Raw genomic sequence first — 25,533 nt, 5'->3', positions numbered from 1 at the left:
AATCTTTTGAATTCACATTACAAATCCGAACACCGGAGAGAAGAGGTCTGTGATATAGAATAGTGAAGCATGGTGACCACATCCACCTTGTGCAAAGTGTTTTCCCGGGTTCGGAAGGATTTGGGTAAAAACAGCATTCTGAATTTCTATATGCAAAAGACAGACTCAGCATGTCGGAACAACAAGCAGCCACCAGTATTATGTACCTTAGGTCTCTGAGGAATCAGCACTCCTTTGCTCTTCTTCTGTCCCACCCCACTTCTGTGTAGCCCCTTCAGGTGTCCAGCTTGAATCAGCGCTTTCAGACCTGACTTCAGTGCCAATCGCCTTTCTGGAGAGGATGGTTGTTGGTCTGTTTGGGCTGCAACACTCATTGATTCAGGAGGGTCATCTAAAGAAAGCAAAATGGGAACATAGCCGTTTTTCTTCTTCAACATACCTATGTAAGAGCAACATCATTGTCTAATATGCAAAAGGCCAGATTAAACAATGCCACAACTGGCCAAAGCCTTCTTGTAAGTAACGGGAATATGCCACCAGAAAAGGACCTATTTTGTTAATCTAGTTTTTATGTCAAATGTGTTTAAGAACTTTTGGTGATTTTTTATTTATTTTTATTTCACATGCCACTATCTACATTTAAAAATTTAAAAAACAAAAACTGAAATTCTGAAGTTCTCACACTGGCCATGATTACAGGCTGACAATGCCCGTTGTGTAGATACCAGTTTCCATCAGTCATTTTATGAAATGTAACACCTGTACATACATAACACAGGGTCACCCCATTAACCGTAGGCGATCTTCACAGCTCACCTACTCCCCTCCCTGCACAAGTCAGAGCGTGCAGCAGTGCATCCGTGTCCAGGTAGTTCTGTAGGTTAGGCCAAGGACAGAAATGTGGCAGGTCAAAAATGAATAAAATATCATTAACCAATGGTGCATCTTCTGGACTCACTCGCTGTTCTTCCTTCATAGCATTATCAGAGGTGTAATCTGCAAACCACAGGGATCACATTCTAAAGTGAAGAAGAAGCCATATTCTGGCTACTATATTTGAAATATTTATGGCATATCACATTCAAGTACAACCATGAACACCCACCAAACCGAACACCTATAAAACAACTTCAGCAAAACAAAAAGCAGCTGCATGGGGAGGTCAGAAACGTAATGTATAAAGTAAGGAGAATACGGATCACTTACCAAGCGCAAGGCGTCTATTCACGTGACCCTCTTCGTGCGGCTCTATCGCTTTATGAACAGGTGGGGGATAATGAACGTCTCTAACAGGTGACGCAGTACTTCTGGAAACCTTAATAACAGGTGGAGGTCTAGCCGCAGCTGTATCGGGCAATGGCCTCCTTGCATCTGAAGACATTTTAGCTTCAAGAAATACATCCAAGTCCTGAGTGGACAAGAAAATATGGGGAAAGTTGGTAAAAGCAAATTCAGGAGCCACCTGGCCAAGTGTCCAAACAATGGGCGCCTGCAGTTACCTCGACTTGCTGGAGAATTGAGATGATCAGATTGGAGGCAGCAGGATCACCTCCAGCGTCAAGCTTTGCAGTGCAAAGGGATAACTGACGGATGATGTGTCCAAGCTCCTTGTAGAGAGAAGGAATCTGTTGCTCGCCCCGTTCACTGAGCTGAGTGATGAACATCTGCAGGGCACGAATGGCTCCACGGTGAACAGCTGCCAGTCTGGACATGGCACGAGACTGAATGGGAGGGGGGAAGGGAAACCAAGCTGTAGAATTCAGTGATCATTATAAGGATATCACCCCAAAATGCAGTGTGTTATAGAGCAGGAGGAGCTGAGCAGATCGATTTATAGTTTAGTGGGAATAAGATCCAGTAAAACTTGTAACCCGTTTTATATTCCTGCTTTTTCTGAACTTAAGACTAACCCTGCACACAACTATCAGTAAATGACCGCCATCTCTGTATACACACTTATCAAGGAAAGCATCAATCACTGATAACACCTCCCCTGTGCACAACTGGAGGTAGAAAAAGGAGATATAATATGTATAAATTACATTATTATTTTACAACTATATACGAATCTGCTCCGCTCCTCCTGCTCTATAACATGCTGCCTGCAGACTGCACTGCATTTTGTGGTGACAGGTTCTCTTTAAAGGACCTTTCATCAGTTTGTACTTCCTAAAATCAAAAGCTGGCCAAGATTAGGAGATGTGATATCGCTATTTGTTTTCTCATACGCTGCTCTGTCGCCCCGCTGTGCCCCATTCTGTTTTGCTTCCTTGTGTGCTAATCAATACTGGGAGGAGACGGACGCGTTTCTCAGTGGGTGTCTCCTTCTCCTTGGTTATGGCGCGGTCTAATCGCAACTGACCAAGTCATAGCCATTGAGAAAAAACAGCTCACCTTCTCCCCGGCTGTGACGCGATCCGCTCGATTGGACCGCGCAACAGCCAAGGAGGAGACGCTCACTGAGAAACGCGGCAGTCTCCTCCTCCCTGTACCGATGATATTGATTAGCATACAGGGCAGCAAAACAGAAGTGGGCCTCAGTGGCGCAGCGGATCAGAAAAAACAAGTACCTATATCACATCTCCTAATCTTGGCCTACAGTGCCAGGTACTGATTTTAGAAAGTACAAACTGATAAAAAGGTCCTCTAAGGGTCCATTCACACGTCCGCAAAATGGGTCCGCATCATTTATTTTCAATGGGGCTGCAAAAGATGTGAACAGCAGACACTGTGCTGTCTGCATCCGCACTTCTGTTCTGAGGCCCCGCAAAAAAAAAAAAATAGAGCATGTCCTATTCTTGTCCGCAGACATGGACAATAAAAGGCATTTCATAGTCATATCAGGCTTTATAATTTATAATTTGTGTAGCAATAATACCCGATATCAGAGATTGGTTATAGTTTGAGCAGAGCAAGGGTTCGTATCTGTCCTAATCATTGTTGAGTGTATTGTATATTATCATCTGATAAATATCTCATAATTGTGGTCGAGACGGCTTGTATTACATTTTTATGTTTGAGAAGTGATATGGAATGCTGGTATTCTGTTAGAGCCATCTAGTGGCGAATTTTGGATACTGCATATTACTGTGTTATTGCATATTATTGAGTTTCACATTCATTAAGCATTGATTGCATTTTAAGTTATTGTATAATAAATCATTTATATTTTTGCATAGACGATTGTACCATATTTTACTGATTGCACAACATAATTAAAATAACAACAAATTATTTTCAAGGTGTCTTATATGTCCGCTTCTAGGATCAATTCCCTTTGAAATTTTTTCTTTGATCCTTTCTTTTAGGGTACTTTCACACTAGTGTTATTCTTTTACGGCATTGAGTACCGTCCTAGGGGCTCAATACCGGAAAAGAACTGATCAGTTTTATCCTAATGCATTCTGAATAGAGAGAAATCCGTTCAGGATGCATCAGGATGTCTTCAGTTCAGTCTTTTTGCCCTTTTCTCCGTCCAAAATTCCAGATCAGTTGCCGGAATGCCCGATTCGTCCGGTAAAAATGAAAATAAAAAATAGAAAACGGATCAGTTTGTCCGTATGGCGCTCTTGCAATGCATTTGTGAGACGGATCCGCATCCGGATCAGTCTACAAATGCTGTCCATTTGCATGCAGATTGCCTGATCCGGCAGGCAGCTCCAGTGACGGAACTCCTTGCCGGATCACTCTGCCGCAAGTGTGAAAGTACCCTAATATAAAGCATTTGCTTTATATCCCCGACAGGATGGACCCTTACTCCTTGAGGACTCGGCCAATTTTGCCTTTGAGGACCAGAACAGTGGGGATTTATCAAACTGGTGGTGTTCAATAGAAATGGATTTGTTTCCCATAGCAACCAATCAGATTCCACTTTCATTTTTCACAGCTCCTTTGGAAAATTAAAGATGGAATCTGATTGGTTGCTGTGGGTAACTCCTCCAGTGTTTTTATTTTTGCTCTGAGCATTTTGGCATCAATCTATTTTAGTGCTGTGCAGCTCTAGGAGGCTTTGTTGTTTGTGGGACAAGTTGTACTTTGTGCAGGTGATATTTTACACACATGTCCAGACAGATTTTGCAGTTATTTGCTTATTTTTTTTTACAGCATACACTGATCATATGTTATGGTGGTGACAATACCATGTGCATGGCACTTAGTAAATAAAATGTATTTATTGAAAACAAAACAAAAAATATACGTTTATTTTATTTTATTTTATAGGATTCTTTAACATTATTTTTTAGATACTATCAACATAATGTTTTTGATCTATAATGTACTGCCATATAGCTATATGCCATTAGATTAGCCTGTGTAGTAACAGAACAACAGGAGATATGGTAAGACAGCGCTGGGGGCCCTTCAATAGACCAGTCACAGTCTGCCAACGCTAGATATGTGCTTTGATCACGTCAAAGGGCTTCCCTGTGATGCAATGAAAGTGGAAGCCTTAGTTTGTCCCTTTTTAATAGATAAAGCACAGTTAATTGCAGAATTCAAGGGGTTAACCGGCAGAGATAAGAGGCTCCTCAGCTGTGTATTATAGCGGATGCCCCACACCTGATGACATGGGTACACATGGCGGTCCAGCAGGACGAGCGTGTGATCTCCCCCATACAATATGAGCAGCGTGCACAGGATATTTCTCACTATTGTTAACTTTATTCGTCCCAACACCTTTATTCACAAATTTTGACCGTTCAAGACAACAAGAGAGGAAATCACGTGTTCCCCTAGGGTCACAAGTCTTTGTTCTTACCTTCCTTGTGTGCCTGATTTTCTGGGGGCTTAGCTTTTCTAAATCCTCTTGGATTTCTTTTACCTATTAAATATGAAAATGACAACATTGTAAGCGAGTCAGCGGTATACATTTACTATCCACTGCTGGCTGCAGAATTCATTAGAAGCTTGCTGCCACACTACATCTCTTTCCTGATTGACATTCGGCTTTTTTTACAAGCTGTTTTTGGGGATAGCATCTTTTACCTGCACAATGCTCTATTTGTATTTATAATCTGGCTTTTATTTCCTAAGAGGAAGTACCGTATATTTTGCTTGATAAGACCTAGGTTTTTATCAGTCACCCACGTCTGATCCTCAGATCAGATGCCCACATCAGATCAGACCGCCCCCTCCCCCACAGATCAGGACCTCAACCCCCCCAGATCAGGACCTCCCATCAGACCCCCCCCCCCCACCCCTCAGATCAGGACCTCCCATCAGACCGTCACCCCCCCTAGTTTAGGACCTCCCATCAGAGCGCCCCCCCCTAGTTTAGGACCCCCCATCAGAGCGCCCCCCCCTAGTTTAGGACCCCCCATCAGAGCGCCCCCCCCTAGTTTAGGACCTCCCATCAGAGCGCCCCCCCCTAGTTTAGGACCTCCCATCAGAGCGCCCCCCCTAGTTTAGGACCTCCCATCAGAGCGCCCCCCCCTAGTTTAGGACCTCCCATCAGAGCGCCCCCCCCCCAGTTTAGGACCTCCCATCAGAGCGCCCCCCCCCCAGTTTAGGACCTCCCATCAGAGCGCCCCCCCCCCAGTTTAGGCCCCCCCATCAGAGCGCCCCCCCCCCAGTTTAGGACCTCCCATCAGAGCGCCCCCCCCCCCAGTTTAGGACCTCCCATCAGAGCGCCCCCCCCCCAGTTTAGGACCTCCCATCAGAGCGCCCCCCCCCCAGTTTAGGACCTCCCATCAGAGCGCCCCCCCCCCAGTTTAGGACCTCCCATCAGAGCGCCCCCCCCTAGTTTAGGACCTCCCATCAGAGCGCCCCCCCCCTAGTTTAGGACCTCCCATCAGAGCGCCCCCCCCCCTAGTTTAGGACCTCCCATCATACCCCCCCTAGTTTAGGACCTCCCATCAGACCGCCCCCCCCCTAGTTTAGGACCTCCCATCAGATGCATGGATTAAGCATATTCAAGTGCTGTAGGCATGCCTCCCATGTCCTTACAGATGAGGGGGAGGAATGGCAGGAAAAGGAATATTGATTAGAGGGAGTGGTTGGGATTGAGACGTCAATCTACAGAGTCGCACTGCCTTGCGGGACCTTTAAGGCAGTGCGGCAGGAAATGACAGAGGGAGCGCTGCAACATGAACAATACCGAGCGCGGCTTCGGGGACCCGGAGGAGTGAAAAAAAAAAAAACTGGGAACCTTCAAAGGGACCTTACAGATACATTTAAACGGTGAATACTAATGTTAGTTAAAAAGACTGTGATCCCGGACAACCCCTTTAACTCAAGGTTATGACTTAGTGTCAATAGCCTTTAAAGCAAAATGTCTACCTAGCAATAGCTTTCAGTTCTGCATCAATATAAGTTAATTTTAACTTATAACTGATTAACTTCATCTGAATAACAGGAAAGCTAATTATAATAAAATTCTTCGGTGCCAGGAAAGGTGACAACCAACATGGTTGCACTTCACAAAAATGGCCACAACAAAGCAGTAAAACGATAATGTCTCAGTCAGTTAAATTTTGCTTCAACTTCTGATTTACAAACTCAAAGGGGTATTCCCATCTTGTACATTGGGGGTATATTGCTATACTTAGAACGAAGCCTGCATTGTTGGGGGGCGCACAACGCATGCACGGCTGCCCTTCATTCCTTTATATGTGACTGCCGAAAATGGCTAAGCGCTGGCTCAGCTATTTCCGTAAGCCCCATAAAAGTGAAAGTAGCGTTGGCCGCACTTGCGGTGCGATTCACATTCACTTCAATGGGACTTCCGAAAATTGCTGAGCACACCACTTGGCTATTTTCGACATCCCACAGAAATTAATGGAGGGCTGCTTGCCGCCCATGGGCCCTACGGCACTTTGCAGGCTCTGTTCCAGAGACGGGACTGGCACCTATGAGACATTGGGGGCATATCCTAGCGATATACCCCCAATGTCCAAGATGGGAATACCCCTTTAAGGCAACTTTTACATTTTGGGTGGTATCCCTAGTCATGTTCTTGTTTTCAGAGCAGTTCTTGTAATACTAACCAAGATCACACCCAGGATGTATTGCACTCAGGAATGAATGCTCTTTCTTAGGATCCATCCTCTGCAAAAAAACTAATTCCTCTTTAAATGTCATCACCTGTTGCTGCAAAACATAGAGCATCCTGGCTGATCGAGCTGTCCGTTCCTGCTGGCGTAAGCGGCCTCTGACTTCTTCTGATGGGTCCAAGAAATCTATTTGGTGGTCTGAAAGATGAAACGTGCAAAAATAACAGAAAATATATTAAATGGTCACTAACATTTCAACAAACTTTGCATAAATCAACAGTAAAGCCAAACATAAACCTCAGAATATATCTGGTTTGGGGAAAATGCCTCTTTCTCCACTTATCAGCCACTTCCTCCCTTCCCAAAAACTAATAGGTCACCCTTCCTGCTAATTCCATCTTGAGAGACCAAGACGACTGGAGATAAGGAGTGGTGAGACGAGCTGTAGTGAGAGTGACTGGAGCAGCTTTCTGCAGTCTATGGCGAGACATCAAAGCACCTATTCTCCCCGACCTGAGCTGGCAGAGGGGAAAAGCCCTTTACCGCTCATGTACACACATATGGCAGCTAATTCTGAAAAGTCTACTGAAGGGCTACATTCACATGTGCGATTTCCTTTCCGGTTTTGAGATCCGGAAAAAGATCTCAAAACCGGAGGAAAACGCTTCAGTTTGATTTAATACAACTGGCGGCGTCCGTTCCGTTGAGTTTGTAATAAAACAAAAGTGAACAAACCCTTTTCCAGTCTGAACCCCCCCCCCCCCCTCCCTCCCCGATCCAGCACCATTGACTTCCATTGTTTTTAGTGCCGGATCTGGCTTGTTCAGTTTCACAGACCATATAGAAGCAGCGGCTGTGTGTCCGGTCACAGAACGCAACAAACCGGAAAGGAATGCATTTGTTCCGTTTTGTTTTCATCGACAATAAATTGGGACAAAACTGAAGCGGTTTCCTCCGTTTTTGAGATCCTCTGCCGGATCTCAAAACCTGATACGAAAACGCATATGTGACAGTAGCCTGAGCTCCCCTTAAAGGGGTCGTGTCACTTCAGTAAGTGGCATTTATCATGTAGAGAAAGTTACTAATGTATTGGGATTGTCCATATTGCCTCCTTTGCTGGCTGGATTCACTTTTCCATCGCATTATACACTGCTCGTTTCCAGGGTTAAGGACCACCGATGGCAGTACTTGCCCACTATAGGAAAAGGTGCCGACCTACAGTATGTGAGCTCCTATGGTCCCGGCCATCAGAGTGGCCAGCCCTTTTTTCTCTAATGTGCAAACACGGCCACTGCTGCTGGATTGCAGGGTGGTGGTAACCATGGCAACGAGCAGTGTATAATGTGATGGGAAATTAACGCAGCCAGCAAAGGAGACAACATGGATGATCACAGTACATTAGCGCAGTGTACTAACTTTGTCTACCTGATAAATGGCGTTTGCTGAAGCGAGACATCCCCTTTAAATACACTGCAGTCATTCATGAATTTTTTTAAATGAAACGTTACATTAAAGGGGTATTCCAATTGTTAGAAGTTATACCCTATCCACAGCAAAGGGGATAGCTATTACATCAGTGGGGGGGGATACTGCTGGGACCCTGCACCCTTGGGCCCCCTGAAATGAACGGAGCGGCAGGTCGAGTATGCATCTCTACAGCAGTTCTGGAGATGGCGGCCTACAGTGCTTGGCTATTTCCGGAACGCCTACAGAGACGAATGGCGGGCAGTGCACCTCCTCAACCTGCTGCTCTGTCTGTTTGGTATGGAGCCCCCGTTCTTTTCATCGGAGGGAGCCCCAGCGTTAGCACTGGGGGTGAGCAAACCCGAACTTTACAGGGAGGAATCATGGATACAGTTATAACGGAACATAACAGAATTCAAAATGGAAGCCTTTAAAGTGAACCTGTCACCGGGATTTTGTGTATAGAGCTGAGGACATGAGTTGCTAGATGGCTGCTAGCAGATCTGCAATACCCAGTCCCCATAGCTCTGTGTGCCTTTTTTGTGAAAAAAACCCTGATTTGTTACACATGCAAATTAACCTGAGATGAGTCAGAGCCTGAAAATATATGACTCTTCTCTGGTCACACAAAAAAGATATGACTCTTATGTTAATTTGCATTTGTATCAAATCGGGTTTTTTACACAATAAAAGCACACAGAGCTATGGCGACTGGTTATTGCGGATGTGCTAGCGGCCATCTAGCAACCTATGTCCTCAGTTCTATACACAAAATCTAGATGACAGGTTCCCTTTAAGAGGTATTCCGTTTTGATCCGTCATAATACAAGTCTATGGCCAAGCATAATGGATCCGTCTGGTTTCTGTTACGCAGGACTTTGTTTTTCGCCCCCGTAAAGTTCAAGTTCGCTCGCCCTTAGTTAGCACCCCCCCCCCCCCCCCCCCGATCTAATAGTTAGCCCCTATTCTGAGAATAGGGCATAACTTGTTGTTAAAACTGGAATACTCCTGTAAACACATTCATAGACACCCCTATTCGGGCTGTAAGTGCCCAGGCCGCTCTGCCTTCTTCTCACATAACCCCTCCCCAGCCTGTTGCTTGGCCAGCCCTGCGAGGCCCTTGCGTCATCCAGTGTACTGGCCGAGATCCCGCGGGCGCATGTGCACTGTGATGACCATTGTGGGCAGCGGCATCTTCCCATGCAGTGCGCATGCGCCGGCGACCAGTACACTTACTTACAGGCTGGGGAGGAGTTATGTGAGAAGAAGGCATTCCGTATGTCCGGATTTCCGTTCCGCAAAAAAATAGAACATGTCCGATTATTGTCCGCATTACGGAGAAGGATAGGACTGTTCTATTAGGCTAAGGCTACACAACGACGTGTCGCGCGACACATAGGGCACAACTACAGCGCGACATTGATGTCGCACAACAATTTTTATAATGATAGTCTATGGTGTCGCACTGCGACATGCGACATGCTGCAACTGCAATGCGACAGTCTCAGAAAAATCCATCTTGGATGGATTTTTTGCTACTGTCGTATCACAGTCGCAGCATGTCGCATGTTGACACCATAGACCATCATTATAAAAATGGTTGCGCGACACATGTCGTCGTGTAGCCCTAGCCTTAGGGGCCAGCTGTTCCGTTCCGCAAAATACAGAATGCACATGGACATCCTCCGTATTTTTTGCGGATCTGGTTTTACGGACTGCAAGATACATACGTCGTGCATTACACAGCCTGAAGTGGCAAATGATTGTTGGGAAGGACACGTTCCCTCTCGGCAATCGCCTGCTCGCCAGTGGAGGAGATCACTGCTATCACATGAAGCGATCTCCTCCACAGTATGGGGAGGAGTGATCCCGCTGAGATCCCTCTGTCCCTATGCTGTACAGTGGTTTGCCGGCTGCAGATCATTATTAGACACCGCGATCTTGTCGCCTGCAAACTATTATTTTTCAACATGTCAAAAGATTTGGATCTCAAGCAATGATCAGGCAATCGGCGGCGATATTACACTGCCAGATGATCGCTAACGAGCATTCCTGCGAGCGCGTGTTAGTGATTACCTGCTGAAAAATCTATAATACAGGCTTTAGACAATAAAAGATCTCGCTGCCATAACACTTTTGTATTTATTAACACACAAGTATTCAACATCACATAGGGGGTCATTTATCAAACTGGTGAAAAGTAGAACCGGCTTAGTTGCCCATAGCAACCAATCAGATTCCACCTTCCATTTTGGACAGTTCCTTTGGAAAATGAAAGGTGGAATCTGGTTTCTATGAGCAACTAAGCCGGTTCTACTTTACACCAGTTTGATAAATGACCCCCATAGTTTTTTTTTGGGCTAACACGGTACTACACAAGTCCTGCTCCACATTACTTCATATATGGAAGCATGTTCGGAAACCGCAGTATTTATGTAAAACGTACAACCCCGTTCTTACCTTTCCTGGCAAGGTCTTCAATTTTCTTCATGTAAGTGTGCAGCTCTTTCTGCAGACGCCTCACTTCGTGCTCACTGGGGTCCATTCCTTTTTTCGGGCTTCCTCCAGGACCAGGATCTCGTGTAGGTGGCGAGTCTGAGACCCCCATGTCCATCCTGTTTCGATCTGGGGTATACACGTAGACTCTGGCCCCCGATCTGGTGACCTCAGGTTTTCCCGGAGCGTTGGCCCTCGGCAGCCTCCTCCTGTCAGGACTGCTGGACACCGCCCCTGGTTTGGGCTGAGGTTGAGCTTTGGAGCCGATCTTCCCCCTTAAGTTACTTCTTTTCACATCTCGCTTTGCAAGCTGGACGGCAAGATTCAGCCGCTCCTCCGAGACGATGCTGAACGATACAGATGAACAGGAGTTTCGGAGCAAATCTTCAGCGGCTGAATGGTCTGCGTGTTTATTCTGGGCTCTTAAGATCTTCTCTATTACGATGGGATTGGGGCCTGCGTACTGGGCGGCTAAATTCGTTGGGTGCGTTACCACATCCAAATTAAATCTAAGCTGTGGGGGGGAAAAAGTAAAAAATATATTATTGCCATTGTGTTCTGCTTTTCTTGGGTACAAGCTAGGTGACATCCGATATGGCGGCCATTACAACCAGTGCCATCTGGAGGCACACCGCACATGGCTGACCATACAAGGGGCTTTGTAGGAGTACAATATTAATCATCTATCCTCTAGATAAGTCATCAATACCAGATCAGTGGGCGTCTGACACCCGGGACCCCCCGCAGATCAGCTATATAAAGAGGCCTACGCACAGTTTACCAAGCACAGCGCCGTCCATTGTATAGTGGCTGTGCTTGGTATTGCATCCCAGGCCCACTCACTTGGAGCTGCACCCAAGTCATAAGACCAATGAAGGCCACCTCTCTGGCCAAGGAGGAGGCCAGAGAGCTGTGGCCTCCTCAAACAGCTGATCCCCTGGGATGTTGGGCGTCAGACCCCCACAGATCAGATATTCCCAGAAGACCCCTTTAAAATGTGCTGCACCCATTCCCCCAGATCTAAGGGCAGTAGTGCGCTGTAGAGCACTGTGACCCCTCTATTTGGGATAGTGACTACAATCTAAGCCTATAGACCCCCAGAAATTGTGGCCATGGCTACTTTCACACCAGCGTTTTCCCTTTCCGCTATTGAGACCCATCATTGGGTCTCAATACTGGAGGACAGCGCTTCAGTTTTGTCCCCATTCGTTGTCAACAGGGACAAAACTGAACTGAAGGGAACGGAGTCACCAGAATACGTTCCCATGACGCACACAATAGCGCAGCAAGCAGTGTTTTTGAGTGTGTCCTGGGATGCGGAGCAAGACTAATCCGTCATGGCTCACAATGCACGTCAATGGGGACAAATCCGTTTTCTCTGACACAATAGAAAACGGATCCGTCCCCCATTGACTTTCAATAGTGTTCATGACGGATGCAGATGGTTGTATTATCAGTAACTGAAGCGTTTTTGCTGATATATGACGGATCCAGCAAAACCACTATTGTGAAAGTAGCCTAAGGATCTCAATACCGCAAAAAAAAAAAAAAAGCTTCTGTTTCGTCCCCATTCATTGTCATTGTCCAAAATGTATTCCGTTCCGTTTGGTTGCGCTCCCATACCGGACGGCAGACCGCAGCATGCTGCGGTTTTCTTTCCGTCCTGGGATGCAAGTCAATGGGGACGGATCCGTTTTCTCTGCCGCAATAGAAAACGGATCCGTCCTCCATTGACTTTCAGTGGAGGTCATGACGGATCCGTCTTGGCTATGTTACAGATAGAGATGAGCGAACTTCTGTTTTAAGTTCGGCGTCTAAAGTTCGGCTTCCGGTTAGCGGAGGATCCCGATATGGATTTCGAATTCCGTTGTGGTCCGTGGTAGCGGAATCAATAATGGCCATTATTGATTCCGCTACCACGGACCACAACGGGATTCTCCGCTAACCGGAAGCCGAACTTTAGACGCCGAACTTAAAACAGAAGTTCGCTCATCTCTAGTTACAGATAATCCAACCGGATCCGTTCATAACGGATGCAGATGGTTGTATTATCAGTAAGGCTACTTTCACACTAGCGGCACGGAACTCCGGCAGGCTGTTCCGTCGGGTGAACAGCCTGTCGGATCCGTCCTGCCGCTAGTGAACGTGTGCTGCCGGACCGCCGCTCTGTCCCCATTGACTATAATAGGGGGCGGAGTTCCGGCGGAGGCTGCCGGAATAAAACTACGACATATCCAGCATTTTTTCCGGCAGCCTCTCGCCGTGCCTCCGCCCCCATTATAGTCAATGGGGACGGAGTGGCAGTCCGGCAGCACACGTTCACTAGCGGCAGGACGGATCCGACACCGGAGGTCCATGCTGCTAGTGTGAAAGTAGCCCGATAAGATTCCCATCTGATACAGTGATGCCCGATGATTTTATGATCAGGTTGCTGTGAACACAGTGATGCTGCAGTTCCCTGTACAGCCAGGTGGTCGGGGGGCGCTGTGCAGAGTGAAGGAGATGTAGCACTACACTGAATCCAGATCAAACTCACCTGTGTCCCCTTGGCTGATGCACTCGGCAGCCGCTCCAGAGCCATGGCTGATAATACTCTATGGTCAGGCCCCTTCCCCCGGCTGCACTACACTCCCGCACCCCTTCCCATCGTACATTGCCAACGTCACGTAAACCTCTCGGTGCAGACTTCCATTCCCCCCCACTACAAAGCAGTTGAAACCGGCGCCATGACAACTGCGTACCAACTACGGGTCACCGCCCGGCCCAAACTTCATAGCGAATCAGGTAGGCGGCGGGAATAAGCGAAGATGCGCGGGTGGTTTATAAATAAAGTTTATTCACTTTGAATGTATTTATAATAAAATGCAATGACGTACTGGTCAATTGAATAAAATACGAGGCCTGTGTCGTTAGCCTAAATATTATAAAATAATGTTTTGTTTGATGTGCCGTCCTAACGTCCTGCCAGTAGTCAAGATGGCCGCCAATGCATCATCACCATAGGCCTAAGAAGCCTTTATTTATATTCGTAGAATGTCCGCCTGTGAGTGTCGTTGGGCGAAAATATAAAAACTGTAAACTTTCCTGAATCTTTAAATCGCTATAACAGGCGCAATGTGGTGCCCTTAGATGCGTCACTAAAGATGGCTGCCGGCGCCTCACTGCCATGTGTCTGCGTAATGTTCACAGTGGGCAATTCTGCATTAACCCTTAATGATATAGTTAGGGGGTTAGATATGGTTTACATAAACCGTTTCTATGGCTGATAACTAGTATTGAGCCGGGTGCAGTGACTTGGGTGTGCTGGCCCTTTAAACGTGAAGGAAGGAAGTGTCTGCAGTGGTGAATGAGCAGCAGTCAGTGCGGTGATGGCGGCCTACACGGAGGTGAAGGTGCGCGGCTATGAGGAGTTCTGCAGGGAGGTGGAGAAGCACAAGGGGAGGCCGCTGTTCGCTCTGTTCTGTGGTGACAAGGACGAGCAGGGGCTGAGCTGGTGCCCGGACTGTGTGACAGGTGAGACCAGCTGTCGTCAAACTACAACCCCCAGCATGCTCCATGACAGATCAGCAAGCGTGCATGCTGGGAGTTTCACAACACTTGGGTTAAAGGGATCGCCCAGGAGTTCATGTGTGTGTTTCCTGCACTGACCATCAGATTGAGAGGATGGCAGCCCTAAAATGCCTCCCCATACCATAGTACTTACCTGGCTCCCCAGCACCCACGCCACTCCTGACGCCTGCACGGCGCGATGCTAGGGGGGCTCATCCCCGACCCGACGGGTGAGGGGCCCGGGCTATAGGGAGGCATTTTAGGGCTTGGATAAATCAGATAGAAGATAAATGTAATTTCATTCTTGTCCGTGTTTTCCAGAGGGAACGTGGACGAGTCTAGGGCCTGTTTCACACTTGCGCTTTGGTTTCCAGTTTTGAGATACGGCAGAGGATCTCAAAACCGGACCAAAACGGGTCAGTTTCATGTTGACACATCCGGATGCATCCGTTCCGTCAGGATGCGGTTGTGTTACGTCGAAACGGAACAAATGGGTCTGTGATCCGTCCGCTCCGCAAAAACAGAATAGAACATGGACAGAAACACCAGGGAAGCTCTCCGTAGTGCTTCCGTGCCTCCGTTTCACACCGCAGCTCCAGATTGTGGATCCATTCAAGTGAATGGGTCTGGACCCGTGATGCGGGAGGCACCGGCCATGTGCCTCCCGCATCACAGGTCCAGACCCATTCACTTGAATGGGTCCACAATCCGGAGGCCTCTTTCACACGGGCGTTGCGCGAAAAGGTGCCGGTGCGTTGTGAGAAAATGCGCGATTTTTCCGCGCGAGTGCAAAACATTGTAATGCGTTTTGCACGCACGTGAGAAAAATCGCACATGTTTGGTACCCAAACCCGAACTTCTTCACAGAAGTTCGGGCTTGGGATCGGTGTTCTGTAGATTGTATTATTTTCCCTTATAACATGGTTATGAGGGAAAATAATAGCATTCTGAATACAGAATGCATAGTACAATAGCGCTGGAGGGGTTAAAAAAATAAATAAATAATTAAACTCACCTTAATCCACTTGATCGCTCAGCCCGGCTTCTCTTCTGTCTTCTTCTTTGCTGTGTGCAGGAAAAGGACCTGTGGTGACATCACTCCGGTCATCACATGGTCTGTAACATGATCTTTTACCATGGTGATGGATCATGTGATGACCGGAGTGATGTCACCACAGGTCCTGTTCCTGCACACAGCAAAGAAGAAGACAGAAGAGATGCCGGCTCCGCGGTCAAGTGGATTAAAAAGGTGAGTTAAATTATATATTTTTTTTTTTAACCCCTCCAGCGCTATTGTACTATGCATTCTGTATTCAGAATGCTATTATTTTCCCTTATAACCATGTTATAAGGGAAAATAATAATGATCGGGTCTCCATCCCGATCGTCTCCTAGCAACCGTGCGTGAAAATCGCACCGCATCCGCACTTGCTTGCGATTTTCACACAGCCCCATTCACTTCTATGGGGCTTTCGTTGCGTGAAAAACGAACAATATAGAGCATGCTGCGATTTTCACGCAACGCATAAGTTGCACAGCTTATGTGCACAGCCCCATAGAAATGAATGGGTCCGGATTCAGTGCAGGTGCAATATGTTCACATCACGCTTTGCACCCGTGCGGAATCCTCGCCCGTGTGAAAGGGGCCTAACTCTTCTGCTACGTGCAGGGCTGTTGAGTAATCTTCTTCTGCTCCTAAAGAATGTGTCAAAGTTCCCAGTGACTCCCGGAGCCACATCATTAAGATTAACCATTTGTGGAACGTCATTGTTCAAGATTAGTGTTGAGCGAACTTGTGTTTTAAGTTCAGCGTCTAAAGTTCGGGTTCGGGTTATCGAAGTATCGCGTTATGGATTCCGCTATACACGGACCAAAACGGGATACTTCGATAACCTGAACTCGAACTTTAGACGCCGAACTTAAAACACAAGTTCGCTCAACACTATTCAATATTATTATTTTCCTTCCCCCTTGGGTCGACATATTGTTGTAAATGGAGGAGATGAAGTACATGGGTTCTGAATATCATTACGGGGGATTATTTTATTTTTATTATTCATTAGCAGAGTTTTTCTCTCTTTTTTTTTTTTTTGTGCTAACATGTTTTTTTCTTTTGTTTTGTTAAATATTTCCAAGAACTTTATGGGTTTGCGATCCTTACACCATGAGGCCCATAATTTCCTACTGACCTACATCTGTCTATGTGGCTATGACATTTTGGGTTTTTTTTTTTTGGACCCAAAAGTCAGTACACGCACCACAAAAAAAAATACTGTGCGACGCCACCTTTAGGTCCGCAGTAATCGTTTTGTTGCAGAAATATCTGCGCCTGAAAATCCGTTTCATTCATGAGGTTGTCAGCGTGAGCCCCATTCAGATGAATGGCGCAGTCGCAGAAAACTCTGCAATAAATCTCCCGTGTGTGAATATACCCTTACACTACAATTCATGACCAGGGGTGGGCGAACTTGTGGTTTCAAGTTCGGCGTACAAGGTTCGGGTTATCTAAGAATCCCGTTATGGATTCCGCTACCACGGACCATAACTTACATTTATCTGTATTATAATTTTTATTTTTTTTTCTAGCTGAGCCGGTCGTGCGCAAGGAACTGACGCATCTTCCCGAAGGGTCTGTATTTATATACTGCCAAGTTGGAGAGCGACCTTAGTAAGTAACTTGTGTTTCCCATCGCTCTAGCTGGAGGAGGACGAGTTGTATTCTGTATCAGAGGTCGCTCTACGTTTTTTCCAGAAGAGCAAAAACGCTTCTCTAAGGCTAGGTCTACACGACGACGTGTGTCGCGCGACAATAAGTCACAACTACACTGCAACACTTGGTGCGACAAAATGCTGCGCGACAATTTTTATAATGATAGTCTATGGTGTGGCAATGCAGTGCCATGCGGGTGGCAATGCAGTGCGACACCATAGTCTATCATTCTAAAAATTGTCGTGTGGACCTAGGGCTACACGACATTTGTCGCAGGAAAATATTTCTAATGATAGTCTATGGTGTTGCACTGTGCGAAAAATCTATTCGAAATAGATTTTTCTGTGACTGTTGCGTCGCAGTAGGTCGCATTGCGACACCATATACTATCATTATAAAAATTGTCGCGCGACAAGCGTTGCAGTGCAGTGGTGCCCTATCTGTGGCGCGAATTATACATGTCATCATGTAGACCTAGCCTAAGGCTCCGTTAGGAGATCTGGCAGGCTGTGCTGGATCCCCACTGACTGCCATGAGGTCCGGCGGTGATCTGGCCGATTTCAGGCATAAATGAGGCTGTGGCTTGTTTTTTGCAGTGTGAGATGTAGTTTTCATTGGTGCCATTTTTTGGGAGTACATGAGACTTACTGATTACGGTAACCTTTTAACATTTTTTGGGGGTCAGTGGCGAATAGGAAAAAAAACAATTACGTATAGGCCTCATGCACACGGCCGTTGTTTTGGTTCACATCCGAGCCGCAGTTTTGGCGGTTCGGGTGCGGACCCATTCACTTCAACGAGGCCGCAAAAGATGCAGACAGCACTCCGTGTACTGTCCGCATCCCTTGCTCCGTTCCGTGGCCCCGCAAAAAAAAAAAATATAACCTGCCCTATTCTTGTCCGCGCTTTGCGGACAAGAATAGGCAGTTATATTAAAGGCTGTCCGTGCCGTTCCGAAAAAAATTGCAGAACGCGCACAGATGCCATCCGTGTTTTACGGATGCGCGATTTGCAGACCGCAAAACACACTACGGTCGTGTGCATGTAGCCATATGCAGCATTTTTTTTTTACGTTGTTCATGGGGTGGTTTAAATAACATGTTAGGGCACTTTCACATCAGCGCCATTATTTTCGTTCTTCTGTTCCGTTGCAGAAGAACAAAAATAATGGAATGTGCCAGTGTCCGCACATTAGTGACAGGATGGAGCTATTGTCTATAATGGGATCCGTTCGGGAGAACATTTCTTTATGTTGCTGCATTCAAGTAACCATATGTGGGCTTGTTGTTTTTTTTTTTTGTTTTTTTTTATACAGACAATTATTTTTGTGGTGGGGTCTGGGGGGAAAAAACCAATGCTACAGTTTTTTGTGTTATTCACATGTTTGTTATATGGGTCATTATGATTGCAGCCATACAATGCAGGTTTTCATTTTTGTTCTTGCTTGTTAGTAATAAACTGACAGGAAATCTATTAGGCTGTGCATTCAGTATGAGCTTAAGTTCCGTATATGGAACGCAAAAAACGGCCAGTAAACGGGGAAAAAAACGGTAGTGTGCAGGAGGCCTAATAGGCACATAGACACGGCAGTCCAACGGGGGGCTTTTATTAGATCTCCGGGTGCCATGGCAATCCATAGGTGCTGCTGAGGTGACTGTGGGAGTCTCTCCACCTGTCTAACCATCTAGATTCAGCAGTCGCTATTGACTGTGGCTTCTAAGGAGATAAAGAGATTGGATCGGACTCATTTTGGATCCCAGTCATTACATCGGCTGTATATTATAGCCGGCGACTGCTGCTGACACAGCGGGCACTGATCATGTGCCATTTAAAATTGTGGTGAAAATGTGGTCCTCTCAAGGATACATTGGAGATAAAGGAAATTAAAGTGTCATCACAGACAACTCTTGTCTAGTTCAGGGGTGGTCTTCACAAAGGGGTCGCCGTGGCCTTCCGGAGAGGTTTCACTGTACTTTAGTATAACAACTGTGTAAATGAATGTGACTTAAACTATTCTAATGACAGTTCATAGTGAATAGATTGAAGGGATTTCTCATGTTGGAGCTTTTCTAAATGGAAAGAACTATGGCCATGGGTCTCCTGTCACCAGTCCTGGTATATCTGTGCTTGGGTTGACAGCGCGGAGCCATGTTCATCTGTATTGCATTTTGTTTTGCAGCTGGAAAGACCCAAACAATGAATTCAAAAGAATTTTAAAGCTGAAGGGGGTCCCCACTCTTCTGAAGGCAGGAACGGTAAGTCTTCAGAACAGACGTTATACGTAGCCTTCACATGGAAGCCGCTTTTGACTAGAGATGAGCACGGTTACAGCAGTTGGCCAGCCCGCAAGTTACCTGCTACATAACAGTATTTCCACCTCCTAGAAGACATTCTGTAATCGGACGTTCTCCAGTCACTAGTCAGACCCATTTTTACACAGTTCAAACATTGAATGGAAATTTAGGAATTCTCAACATGGGCCTTGAGATTAGCAGCCTAAGGTTATATGAAAAAAACCTTCTTTATGTCTACTTTACAGCCACAGAAACTCACAGAAGATGAGTGCCTGAAGTCTGATCTGGTCCAGATGCTCTTCTCCGAAGATTAACCATCCTTGGACGGTGCCTTTTACATTCACTCTCCACCTACACTGGAAGATCAGAGGCAGAAGGAGGTTGACGAGTGTTCATCCAGATCGACCATTGTTCAGAATGAAGACTGACAATGGCGTTTTCACATTCCTAAACTGGTCATATTTCAGGCCTGTAGGTCTAAAATGATCTCCTCAAATTCAATTAAACCGGTTTCTAGTGATGGCTGCCTGGTTTTCACTCCCGATTTCGACACCTTAAGGGTCCATTCACACGTCCGTGAATTTGTCTGCACCCGTTCTGCAAATTGTGGACCCATTCATTCTCTATGGGGCAAGAATGGATGCAGACAGCACACAGTGTGCTGTCTGCATCCGAACCTCCGGTCCGCGGCTCCGGAAAAAAAAAAAAAATAGAACATGTCCTATTCTTGTCCGCAATTGCGGACAAGAATAGGCAGTTCTATGGCGGGTGCCGGCCGGGTGTAATGCACTACGGACGTGTGAATGGACCGTAAAGAGACCTCGTCACCATGAAATGGTGCAAGAGCAGGAGGAGCTGAGCAGATTGATATATAGATGTGTAATTCATACATTTAAGGTCTCGTGCACACAAACTTAATATTTTTGTCTGCAAAATATGGCGCAATTTGGTGCATCTAGGTTTAGAAAAATGATCCGTGCCTAGTCAACAAGGGGACTCGTCTTACAGGAAAAAGTGATGTGGCTAATGTGCAACATTTAACACCAATATTGCACCACAATTCTTATGGGAATTTCTGTCCTAAACGAAAACCCCTTTTCCACTGCATGGTAAACACGTTTTTCCAGTACATGGGAGGCGTATTTCCCAGACTGCTCCTCTGATTTATGATGCTGTGAATTCCATTCTTACCGCAAGTCTACTGAACTTTTCTCACATAAAGGGGTGACTACAGTTCAGTAGTCCATTGGTGAGACCAGAATTCACAGCATCATAAATCATTATGATGCTGCGCGTTCACTTCAGTATTCAGTCCGGGAAATACAGCTCCCACATAGAGTGCGTTTCCCAGACTGAATACACTTGTGACGTTACTGTCCAAAACCAGTAATTTAGATTTTGTAAGACTGTGTGGCCCCCAGCTTGCCTTTTTGTGCCCCAGTTTTCAGTTGCCATAATAAATGTAGTTTATCACTTCCTGGATCTTTTTTTAAGAAATAATTGGTGTCTGCCTTACAGGGGCAGTAGGATCATAGGTTGGTTCTGATTGACCTGCTTTTTGATTGTGTGACTGTGAAGAAGTACAGACACCCACCATATACCCCAATCACATCCAGACCTCACTGACCCCAGAACAGTATGCCTCTCCCATGAGCCCGCCTTCACACATGGCAGAGTCAGTTCCATTCATTTGAAGCACATGGATTTCTGCAGCCCCATCCAGATGACAGGAGATGATTTTCAGTCGCAGACCTTTCTGCATCAAAATCTGCCACGTGTGAAGACAACCTTACCATCCCCACAGATTGCTTTCATGCCCATGGCCTTCAGCTCCTCCTATACTATCCCTCCTTAGGCTACATTCACACGAACACGTTGTGTTTTGCGGATCCGCAAAACACGGATACTGGCCCATGTGGGTTCCGCAATTTGTGGACCGCACATGCCGCGGCTATCATAGAAAATGCCTATTCTTGTCCGCAATTGCGGATAAAAATAGGACATGTTCTATTTTTTTTTTGCGGGGCCACGGCACGGAGCAACTTTTGTTGCCCCATAGAAATGAATGGGTCCGCACCCATTCCGCAAAATTGCGGAACGGATGCGGACTAGTTATTGATACGGTCGTGTGAATGTAGCCTTACGCAAATAACAGTTCACATGTAGTTTCTCCTCAGAGCCTCGGCCATTTCTGCAGTCCACACATCACGGGTGTTATGTAACCTGGACCACACCATGTCAGACTGGGGGTGCCCCCGCGTAGGAGGATGGAACTACAAGTGATCTAGACGGGGGAGCTCTTAGGCTACTTTCACACTTGTGGCAGAGGATTCCACATCGGAACTGCCTGCTGGATCTGGCAAACTGATGGCATTGGTCAGACGGATCTCTCTCTCCGGTGTCATCCGGAAAAACCGATCCGGCATTATTTTTTTCTCATTGAAGACATCCTGATGCATCCTGAATAGATTGCTCACCATTCAGAATGCATTAGGATAAAACTGATCAGTTCTTTTCCGGTATTGAGCCCCTGGGACGAAAATCAGTGCCGGAAAAGAATAACGCTAGTGTGAAAGTACCCTTACGAGAAGCTCTTGCTGTGGGAATCGTGCTTTACGGAAATTCTTTCCATTAACCGCAGAAGTCTGAGTAAAATGTAGTGGATTGTAATGAGGGACACGGGAAGGAATCTGGTGACATTTCCTGGCAGGAAATTCTGGCAATTTTTTTTTTAAACCAGCTCTTTTCAAGGTTGACTTTTTTTTTTTGTCACTAGGCTTTTTTTTCCCCCTAGAGCAGGAATCGGCAACAGTTCCTAGAATCCTCCTTTCACTTCTGTGGGCATTACAAAAAGAGCCGAGTAAGTTTGCATGCTGGGAGTTGTAGTTTCATAGCTGCTGGAGTGCCGAAGGTTGCTGATCCTTGCCCTATAGGAAAGTCTACAGCACAATGCAACCCAGAGCACGCTGTGATACACTTCTATGCAACATCTGGAGCTGGTGTGTTTTTTTTTTTTTTTTTGCCTAAACACTAAACCCATCAAAAAGGCCAAAGGAAAAAAAATATATAATTAACTTTGTTGCAAAAACAGCAGCTCCAGAGGTTAGAATATGTAGGACACAAGTATTTTTCTCTTCCTGTTTGGAGGCTTCTCTGTGTTTTGTTTTTTTAATAAAGCTAGAGTGGGGTTTTTTTTTCCCACCTACTTACTATTGGGGGGAAAAAGGCCGGACCAAAAAGAAAATTCAAGCATTTGTTCTGGGGGAAGGGGGGCCGCAAAAAACACCATACACTTTTTTTTTTAGTGGTAAAAAAGCTAAACACTACAACAAATTCCTATGTGTAGGAACCCTTAATGGAGTTTTACAAAGCAGGGGGTTGTCCCTGCAAGTGAAGGAAGATCGACAGGAGCGGACATTTAGCATAGCCCTGACCATTTCCTGACCTGGTGCTCGTTCCCACGTGTGGTAGAAATCCTAAGCACACCATCCACCGGGGGTAACGGACATGTATGGCGACGTCTTGTCCTGATACAGTATATACCATTAATGTCCGATGCGCCATACATACAGTGCTTCAGTTGGTAATACCCCTTTACTTTTTATTTTGCAGCCCTTGGAGTTGGTTCAGTCTTACAATGTGGCCCCCACCCAGAAAAGATTGTGCACCCCTGCCATAGACTAACGTTAAGGTTTCCTATATAATAATATTTTATTGAAATTATTATATACGTACCTAAAAATAAAGCATAGGATTAGCACCAAAGAGTGGAGAGGGAAAGCCTTTCAGCACAGGGTTGTGGCAAGACACAGTAATAAAATGTAGGACGTGGTCTCCTACTGTAGGAGCTCCGTTAAGGTATTAGGATGTCCGACAACAAGCTTATTGACTGTTTCCAGTAGCAAAAGCTGCATCCATATCAGATTGATGGGGTTCATCACCCCGCAGTCCCTCTGATCTGCTGTTATCCTATTGCTCTGGCGTTGTACTCGTCGGTGCATTGTATAGCAGATAAGGCCGATTACTGGAGCGCTGCTCCCATTCACTTCACCAGCTCCATCCACTACCCAATGTACAGTCAGGTCCATAAATATTGGGACATGGACACAATTCTAGCATTTTTGGCTCTATACACCACCACACTGGATTTAAAATGAAACAAACAAGATGTGCTTTACCTGCAGACTGTCAGCTTTAATTTGAGGCTATTTACATCCAAATCAGCTGAACGGTGTAGGAATTACAACAGTTTGCATATGTGCCTCCCACTTGTTACGGGACCAAAAGTGATGGGACAGAATAATAATCATAAATCAAACTTTCACTTTTTAATACTTGGTTGCAAATCCTTTGCAGTCAATCAGAGCCTGAAGTCTGGAATGCATAGACATCACCAGACGCTGGGTTTCATCCCTGGTGATGCTCTGCCAGGCCTCTACTGCAACTGTCTTCAGTTCCTGCTTGTTCTTGGGGCATTTTCCCTTCAGTTTGTCTTCAGCAAGTGAAATGCATGCTCAATCGGATTCAGGTCAGGTGATTGACTTGGCCATTGCATAACAGTCCACTTCTTTCTCTTAAAAAACTCTTTGGTTGCTTTTGCAGTATGCTTTGGGTCATTGTCCATCTGCACTCTGAAGAGCCGTCCAATGAGTTCTGAAGCATTTGGCTGAATATGAGCAGATAATATTGTCCAAAACACTTCAGAATTCATCCTGCTGCTTTTGTTAGCAGTCACATCATCAATAAATACAAGAGAACCAGTTCCATTGGCAGCCATACATGCCCACGCCATGACACTACCACCACCATGCTTCACTGATGAGGTGGTATGCTTAGGATCATGAGCAGTTCCTTTCCTTCTCCATACTCTTATCTTCCCATCACTCTAGTACAAGTTGATCTTGGTCTCATCTGTCCATAGGATGTTGTTCCAGAACCGTGAAGGCTTTTTTAGATGTCGTTGGGAAAACTCTAATCTGGCCTTCCTGTTTTTGAGGCTCACCAATGGTTTACATCTTGTGGTGAACCCTCTGTATTCACTCTGGTGAAGTCTTCTCTTGTTGTTGACTTTGATACACATAAACCTACCTCCTGGAGAGTGTTCTTGATCTGGCCAACTGTTGTGAAGGGTGTTTTCTTCACCAGGGAAAGAATTCTTCGGTCATCCATCACAGTTGTTTTCCTTGGTCTTCCAGGTCTTTTGGTGTTGCTGATCTCACCGGTGCATTCCTTCTTTTTAAGAATGTTCCAAACAGTTGTTTTGGCCACGCCTAATGTTTTTGCTATCTCTCTGATGGGTTTGTTTTGTTTTTTCAGCCTAATGATGGCTTGCTTCACTGATAGTGACAGCTCTTTGTATCTCATCTTGAGAGTTGAGAGCAACAGATTCCAAATGGAAATAGCAGACTGGAAATGAACTCTGGACCTTTTATCTGCTCATTGTAATTGGGATAATGAGGGAATAACACACACCTGGCCATGGAACAGCTGAGAAGCCATTTGTCCCATTACTTTTGGTCCCTTAACAAGTGGAAGGCACATATGCAAACTGTTGTAATTCCTACACCGTTCACCTGATTTGGATGTAAATACCCTCAAATTAAAGCTGACAGTCTGCAGTTAAAGAACATCTTGTTTGTTTTATTTCAAATCCATTGTGGTGGTGTATAGAGCCAGAAATGTTAGAATTGTTTTAATGTCCCAATATTAATGGACCTGACTGTAGTTCCGGAGCTACAAGCTAACAGCTGATTGGCAGGCGTGTGGGGTGCCAAACCCCCGCCGATCTGATATTCATAGCCTATCCTGTGAACAGGCCATCAATATCAAAATCGTGGACAACCCCTTTAAAGGCTTAGTCCAGCTTTTGAAGAGCATTTACAGTCTGCCACTACTAGGGGTGCCCAATGCATCGAAATATCAGTACTATTTTGATACGTCAATGCCCTCTTCTGTTCAATGCTGTCAGAATTATCATACTAAGCTCTGACACTGCACGGCTCAGAAGCAGATCATCAAAGCTGTCATA

The 25,533-nt window shown here is 45.9% G+C and overlaps 2 protein-coding genes across 3 annotated transcripts in view; one reads left to right on the top strand and one right to left on the bottom strand.

Moving 5' to 3' along the window:
- The window catches only part of KIAA0753 (KIAA0753 ortholog), a 30,213-nt gene extending 16,465 nt beyond the window's left edge, over window positions 1-13,748 (bottom strand). Inside the window, exons 1-7 of the mRNA XM_040423474.1 lie at window positions 13,489-13,748; window positions 10,917-11,466; window positions 7,084-7,190; window positions 4,760-4,822; window positions 1,500-1,721; window positions 1,207-1,408; window positions 207-391 (exon numbers count right to left, since the gene is read on the bottom strand). Coding sequence (XP_040279408.1) covers window positions 207-391; window positions 1,207-1,408; window positions 1,500-1,721; window positions 4,760-4,822; window positions 7,084-7,190; window positions 10,917-11,466; window positions 13,489-13,533 — 1,374 coding nt within the window. The 5' untranslated portion in view covers window positions 13,534-13,748. The remainder of the gene's footprint in view (window positions 1-206; window positions 392-1,206; window positions 1,409-1,499; window positions 1,722-4,759; window positions 4,823-7,083; window positions 7,191-10,916; window positions 11,467-13,488) is intronic.
- Window positions 13,749-14,168: 420 nt separating this feature from the next.
- On the top strand, window positions 14,169-20,027 carry TXNDC17 (thioredoxin domain containing 17). Of its 2 annotated transcripts, none has more exons than XM_040423476.1 (4): window positions 14,169-14,465; window positions 17,088-17,169; window positions 19,391-19,457; window positions 19,751-20,027. In XM_040423476.1, exons 1-4 carry the CDS (start codon window positions 14,321-14,323, stop codon window positions 19,817-19,819), a joined length of 363 nt encoding a protein of 120 aa, XP_040279410.1. In that variant the 5' UTR covers window positions 14,169-14,320; the 3' UTR covers window positions 19,820-20,027. The 2 variants fall into 2 exon arrangements, with proteins under 2 accessions (XP_040279410.1, XP_040279409.1); XM_040423475.1 differs by having other exon boundaries at window positions 14,194-14,465; window positions 19,391-19,466.
- The last annotated feature ends 5,506 nt before the right edge of the window (window positions 20,028-25,533 follow it).

This window comes from Bufo bufo, chromosome 3, assembly GCF_905171765.1.
Source record: "Bufo bufo chromosome 3, aBufBuf1.1, whole genome shotgun sequence".
NCBI lineage: Eukaryota > Metazoa > Chordata > Amphibia > Anura > Bufonidae > Bufo > Bufo bufo.
Note: the sequence above shows the minus strand (reverse complement) of the source record. Positions and strands in the feature narration are given on the sequence as shown.

Excerpts from the sequence above, each read along its gene's own strand:
- TXNDC17 (XM_040423475.1), top strand. The coding sequence starts at position 14,321 with ATGGCGGCCTACACGGAGGTGAAGGTGCGCGGCTATGAGGAGTTCTGC. Across the intron at positions 14,466-17,087 it reads GTGCCCGGACTGTGTGACAG|CTGAGCCGGTCGTGCGCAAG; the intron begins GTGAGACCAGCT and ends TTTTTTTTCTAG. Across the intron at positions 17,170-19,390 it reads CAAGTTGGAGAGCGACCTTA|CTGGAAAGACCCAAACAATG; the intron begins GTAAGTAACTTG and ends TTTGTTTTGCAG.